General features: G+C 35.6%; 3 protein-coding genes across 3 annotated transcripts; 1 reads left to right on the top strand and 2 right to left on the bottom strand.

Annotated features, from left to right (window-relative positions):
- Nucleotides 1–65: 65 nt before the first annotated feature.
- Nucleotides 66–1374, top strand: EIN_461760 (hypothetical protein; the record flags this gene model as incomplete). The annotated part of the gene is made up of 4 exons (XM_004256593.1): nucleotides 66–185; nucleotides 215–231; nucleotides 291–516; nucleotides 910–1374. 4 exons carry the CDS (start codon nucleotides 66–68, stop codon nucleotides 1372–1374), a joined length of 828 nt encoding a protein of 275 aa, XP_004256641.1.
- A 275-nt stretch (nucleotides 1375–1649) lies between these two features.
- On the bottom strand, nucleotides 1650–2273 carry EIN_461750 (vacuolar ATP synthase subunit G, putative; the record flags this gene model as incomplete). Its single annotated transcript, XM_004256592.1, has 2 exons — nucleotides 1650–2094; nucleotides 2239–2273. 2 exons carry the CDS (start codon nucleotides 2271–2273, stop codon nucleotides 1650–1652), a joined length of 480 nt encoding a protein of 159 aa, XP_004256640.1.
- Nucleotides 2274–2674: 401 nt separating this feature from the next.
- On the bottom strand, nucleotides 2675–6453 carry EIN_461740 (serine-threonine protein kinase, putative; the record flags this gene model as incomplete). Its single annotated transcript, XM_004256591.1, has 4 exons — nucleotides 2675–3528; nucleotides 3591–5074; nucleotides 5124–6264; nucleotides 6333–6453. The coding sequence occupies 4 exons, from the start codon at nucleotides 6451–6453 to the stop codon at nucleotides 2675–2677; spliced, it is 3600 nt and encodes a 1199-aa protein (XP_004256639.1).
- Between the last annotated feature and the right edge of the window lie 14 nt (nucleotides 6454–6467).

The following is a 6467-nucleotide window of genomic DNA, read 5'->3' as shown; positions in this document are numbered from 1 at the left end:
AAAAAAATTATTAATTTTTAGTTTTTGTTTATTTTGATTTCCATCAGAAGTGAGATTAAATCGCAATGCGAGAGATTGAGATTTTATCAGATCTAATCACCAGAAAGACGACTCATTTAAGTCCAAGCGATGATGATAAATTTACTGTGTTAATGAATGAACACAAAGTTCAAGTGATTTCCACTGTTTTGAGTTTTTCAAATTAATAAAAAAGGACAAGGGTTTCCTTTAGTTTTCAGATAACTTAAAAAAAATAACAATAATAATAACATGGATTGTGTTAAGTTTAGTGAGTCTACTTACGATGATATGGCACAGAATTCTATCCTTTCTCAATATCGATATGTTGCCTTCGAGTATTGTGTAAAGAGTCCATACACCACATCTAGCGATGAAGAAAAACCTCTTAAACTCTTCGAATCCAACAAAGTCGACACCTCCGAATTTTCGTTGTTCCCAAAACAAAAATGTATTAAACGGCTTACTATCACCGTTGACTCAGCCAGCGATCCACCAGTTTGTTCTCAAACACTCATTTTATCGTCTTTTTTCTAATTTATTTGAATCGTATTTATTATTATAATATAATACAGTTTTATTGATATTGTATTATCTACAAAACGATATTATAATAATATATTAGTACTTCTTTTTATTATTATTATTTATTTATCAACTTTAATATTTATTGTATTATAATTCTAATTATTCCATCCTCATCGTTCTGGCATCACTCATCTCATTATTTTTGAAAATTTATAAATAACAATTTTAATAGTATTTTTATAATATTCACTAATTATTTGAATTGAGATAATATATTATAATATCTTAAATATTATTTTAATATTATATAATATAATATATTATATTAATTCTAATCCGATAAAATCACACAATCACCTCAAGAAAACTATACCTTCTTATTATGATATATTATGTTTTAAACCAATAACGGAAGACGCTCTTAACTTTGTTTTATCGAAATGTACCTGTGAAGTGATAACCTTTGATTTCCATTTGAATAAATTTCGAGTAACTGTTCGTAATATCCGAAATGCCCGCCGCCTTGGGGTGTTTTTTGAGATCAATGTCTACCCATTGCTCTCACAACCTCCACTGGATGAAAGTAATCGCCGTCAATTCATTGCACAAGCAACTGATTTAGTCTTCTATTCGAAAGGACGAAATTTGATCCTTTCAACAGGCGCTACTATCCCATCAGAGATGAAAGGTCCAGAAGATCTTATAGCAATCGGTATGAGTTTTGGATTGACTCGTTCCCAAGCCCACGACTCTATATTCAAGAACCCAATGACTTCTTTGACCCGCGCAAGGAAGAGAGTCCCCTTCAAGTCGATGGTTTCTTTTTAATTATTTTTATTATTAAAATGAATTCTATTATAAATAGTTCTTTTCTTATTAGAGTACTCGAAATAAAAATAATAAATTTGATAGTAAATTTGATAGTAAATTTAATAATAAATTTAATAGTAAAGTAATTGGTAAAATAAATAGTAAAATAATTAATAAATTTACTATTAAATTTAATAGTAAATTTAATAATAAAATAAATAATATAATAATAATAAAATAAATAGTAAATTTAATATTAAAATAATGAGTAAAGAATAGTAAAAATCGATCAATTATTGGACGTTGAGGACTATTGCAGTAAGCATATTGGCGGCCTCCTCTTTGTTCTTTTCGAAATCGGAAGCGATGAGTTGTATCTTCTGAGCCGTTTCGACTTGAAGGGATTGGGTTTGTGCGTCGAGGTCAGTGTTATGTGTCTCCAAATATTTCTTAAATTCGTCGTCTTTCTCTGCGCGCATCTTTGCGACGCGCGCTTTGGCTTCCTCACGCGATTGAGCGAGTTTTTGTACTTTTTCAGCTTTGGCCATCTCTATCACCTTTTTGGCCTCTTCTTCGGCTTCCATCAACATTTTCAACCCAGCATTGCTATCTTCGTTCTGTCCTTCTTTACGGCTCATTCCACTTTTTAGTTTTCTTCTTGTTGTTTTTTTCTCCTTTTGGACGTTTTTCTGTTTGTTTTTTCTTGGGCTCATTTTTGTATGGTGAGTTCGGTGTCCGCTATGTATTAGTAGTTAATAATAGTTATACTATTATATGTAATACAGTTGTTGTTTAAAAATTGGGTATAAAAAAAAGATTAAAATGGTTATTATTTAGTATTTAGTATTATTAAAGATTAGTTATTTGTTTTAACATCAAAACTAGCCCAAATATGTAGCAGGTTTGTTATTGTTCATGTTAACTATTTATTTTAATAAATAAAATAATAATGAATTACATTCATAAAACCAAAAATCATTTGCAACATTTTTGAGAAAAAATCGAATCTAAAAAAATTATTTTGTTATCACAATAATAAAAACGTCAAACTATATTTTTTAGTTTTTTTATTACCACCATTTAATAAAAATATTTTTTTATTCATAATAAAATTTAATAAATTAATATAATAAATAATTATTTAATGTATAATAAAATTATAATAAATTTTTAATTAAGACATTTATCATTTGAGTTGAAAAAGTGAGTTATTTCTTATATTATTATAAATTATATATAAATTATATTTTAACTATCAATTGTTAATTTGATATTTCCATTAAAATAAAATCAAAAAGTAACAAGAACACACAACATATTACTTTTTGAGTGAATCCGATGTGACTGAGTGAATCAAAATTTTTTGTTGACCTTCTTCTTTAACATTGGGCTCAAGTGGTTGTATTTCTTGCGACATTTTTCGCTTCGACTCTGTTTCGTGATTTTTGAGTCCCATTATTGGGGACAACGACTTTCTCAGGAACATCTTTGGTGACGACTTTTCTGGTTTATCCAACTTGTTGGGAGATTTGTTTCCAAACATCTTCTCAACGCCTTTCGACGAGTCTGAATTTTTAGACTTTGGAGAGTTGTCCACTGAATTTCTTAAAGACCCGCGATAATGTTCGGAGTTGTCGTTCTTTGGAGAAAAACTCTTTTCCCGACTTGCTCTGATTTGCGTGAAGACGCCGCTTGTTGGTGATCGCGAAGGGATCACAGACCGTTTCAATTTATCTCTGTCGCTGATCACTTTGCTATTAGAGAGTGAAGGGATGTTAGAGTATCGTTTATTTTTCGGTGACTTTTCACCTGCTTTCATTAAGTCTTGGAGGCCGTCATTTGTTTGTCGTTTTGTTTTCTTCGAGTTAACAGAAAGGGAGTCCGACGAGGTATTTGACAATTCCATTCCCGTTATCAACTTCAGTTCCATAGTGATATCTCGGAAGTCCGGTCGGTTCTGTGGATTTTGACTCCAACACATTGTGATCAACTTCTTCACGGGACATTCGTCCGAGATCTCAAGTCGCTTTTCTGCGCACACAAACTTCAAAATACTTTCTGTGTCTGGAAATTGTTCTTTGGGGTATGGCACTTTCCTCAAGTATATTTCTAAACAACACACCGCAAAGGAAAAGACGTCGGACTTGAATGTGATTTGATTGGATGAATGAACTGTTCTGTTATTTTCTTATTGACATTTTGAACTACAAAAGACGTAAGACGAGTAAACAAACCTTCTGGAGCCATATACATTGGAGTACCCAAATCCTTCACCCCTTCCTTATTAGTGGACATCGTTATAACACCAGCCGTCCCAAAATCAGAGACTTTGAAACACACGGCGTCGTCGATGTTCAATGAAAAGACAAGAACGTTGTCAGGCTTTAAATCACGATGGACGATATCGTTCTGGTGCAAATAATACATGCCATGAGCTATGTCGTACATCGCCCGAAACTTGAAGTTGAGTGTCATTTCGTTCTCCATGTTCTTCATGAAATTCCGTAACGATCCGTAGACACAAAATTCGGTGACAAGACACAACTTGTCTTCAGTGATCGCACTCCCAATGAAGTTAATAATGAACTGACTTCGGATCGTTTCCATCAATTGCGCTTCGTGAATAAAATGGGGAAGAAAATCGTTATAATTCAAAACCGTGTCCGTTTTCATCACTTTAACAGCAACGTCAACTTTCCGCCACTCGGCGCGATATACAGTCCCGTAAGTCCCTTCACCTATTTGTGGGCGGACTAAAGTAATCTCGTCCAAGTCTAAGCGAGTTGAAAGGGAAGACTCAAACTTGAGTTTGAGCGCAGTGTAATATTTTGTTAACTTCGATTTGTTTCTTTTCTTTTTCGTTTCACTCGACCTCGACATGCGGATTGAGGTTTGTGTAGGGCGGCGTGGTCGTGAGGACGACTGCGACTTTCCTGATATATCCGCGACGGATGAATTTTTGGAATCGGTTGAGTCTTGATTGTTTAAGTCCATTAACAAAGTCCGCAGTTTGCCGTACCGTAGAGTAATGAATATCTCATCGTCGACTTTTGTTGTGCATTTTGCGGTCACAATTAAATTGATTCTGATTGTTTGTGATGGTTTTAATGATTGAGTGACTGGTTGGAATCGCACGGAATACTTAAAATTGTCAATTGAGTGACAGGTGAAGTGTAACGTCTTGAATGCTTTGTTTGTTATTGTGAAAGATGTTTGAATTGTTTTGTTCACTTCGATGTAATTGTCGTTGTCTTCCAAGACAATGCTAGCGTTGCTGATTTCAAACAATTCATTGCTTTTGATTGGTTCCAATCGTTCTGCACCATCGGAGTTAAATGGGATAATATTCGTCTCGAAGAATGGGAGAAGTCGATCAACAGCTTCTCTCTCGTCTGAAATGATCGAGTTCAGTTTCCTCTCTGATACATATGATATTCCTAATATAAAGAAAAAGACTAACACATCGGAGAGTACCAAACAACAGACCAACAACCAGATGTATCCAACTTTACTCATAAATTTACATGACGTGTCTTTCCCACGAACGTAATAACCCTCTTGACACTCACATTCATAACACCCTTCTCCCGAGTCACACTCTTCATTACCATCAATTTTGCCATTCCCACAATTTAACGATAAACAATAGGCCCGAGGGTTTTCATACGGAACATATCCGGCGTCACACAAACACGAAGTACAACCAACACCTCCATCACTATTATGTTATTGATTACTTGTTAAATGAAGTTTATAATACGACAAACCATTCCTTTTGATCAGTCATCACGCCATCTCCACAACTATTTGGCACACAATCGTTGTCAGCTGTGTGTGTGAATCCAACATCACACGTACACGTCGACGGATTACACCCCACCGAATTTTTAAACGAGTTGTCACATTCTTCTCCAATATCAATCTTCCCATTGCCGCACGTATCACACTTCCCCGACTGACAGATACACCCACCAGTTATTAAACTACAATGATCTGTACATCCGCTGCATACAACTTTGATGTTGAAATTGATTGTTTTGAACGATGGGTGATATGAGAAGAAGAAGTAATAGTCTTTTGATTGTTCTAATGACAAAAGAGCGGCGTTTCCATTTTTATCTGTGGACACGATAAGCTCACAAACCGCTGAATCGTCTTCACACGAAGTGACATCTGCGGTCACTGATACAACTTGTAACTTCATGGGAGATCCACTCACCAAAATTGTGTGTTGCGCTCCGTGAATCAAAAACCAGTTTCCTTTGTTGTCCTCCGTCACACATGCGTCGCTTGACAGCACCGAATTTGCAAATTTTGTGGTGTAATTGATCCCACCACTTTTTATCAAATCGTTCCACTCAATCGTTTTCGAGTGTGATTTGCACGGATGGTCCTCCTCTCTCACAAACAGTTTTGTGTCTTTCAACCCCTCTCCATAGTATCCGTGTATCAGTACATAATACTCTTTGTCCTTTTCCATCATAAAAGTGAGACTACTGGTTGACACGAAATCGACAACATCGTCGTTTGAATGCAAACACCTGCCATTAGAATCTTGTAATATGAGTGCAGTATCTTCTCCGACCCACGTCTGTTGTTTTGTCAAGAACTCGAGTTGTGTTTGGTCATAAATGGTGTTGGTCACAAGTGAAATGTATTTGGTGCTTTCATTCGTTTTTAACATTGCCCAAACGCCCAAAAACGATTTGCTGGAGATGTCGACGTACGACGAACACTTCGTATAAATTGGCAAATAGTCTTTTTCGTTAAAATTGAGTGTTTGATTTTTGGCTTCAAAAGATGTTTCTTTGAGTGCGACATACTCAGCAGGCGTAAAGATCTTCTCAGGGTCTTTCTCACATGTTAAATATCCTCGTGGGGAGTATCCCGCTAAGCACCCGGTACAGTCTTCTTTGTATCCAATAGATGTGTCGCAGACAGAACACTCATCAGGGAATAAACATCCAGAAAGACACCCACCGATATTACATACAGGGGTGCATTGATTTGCGCAACTCTCGACACAACCAGTGTCCGGCTGTGTCGGGGTATAATGGAGTTCGCATGTGCATTCGGGCGTGCAATGCTCAACTCCATCACATCTCCTCAAA

The sequence above is a fragment of the Entamoeba invadens genome (assembly GCF_000330505.1).
Source record: "Entamoeba invadens IP1 unplaced genomic scaffold scaff_1105074726643, whole genome shotgun sequence".
Taxonomy (NCBI): Eukaryota; Evosea; order Mastigamoebida; family Endamoebidae; genus Entamoeba; species Entamoeba invadens.
The sequence above is the reverse complement of the archived record's forward strand: the minus strand, read 5'-3'. Positions and strand labels throughout refer to the sequence as shown.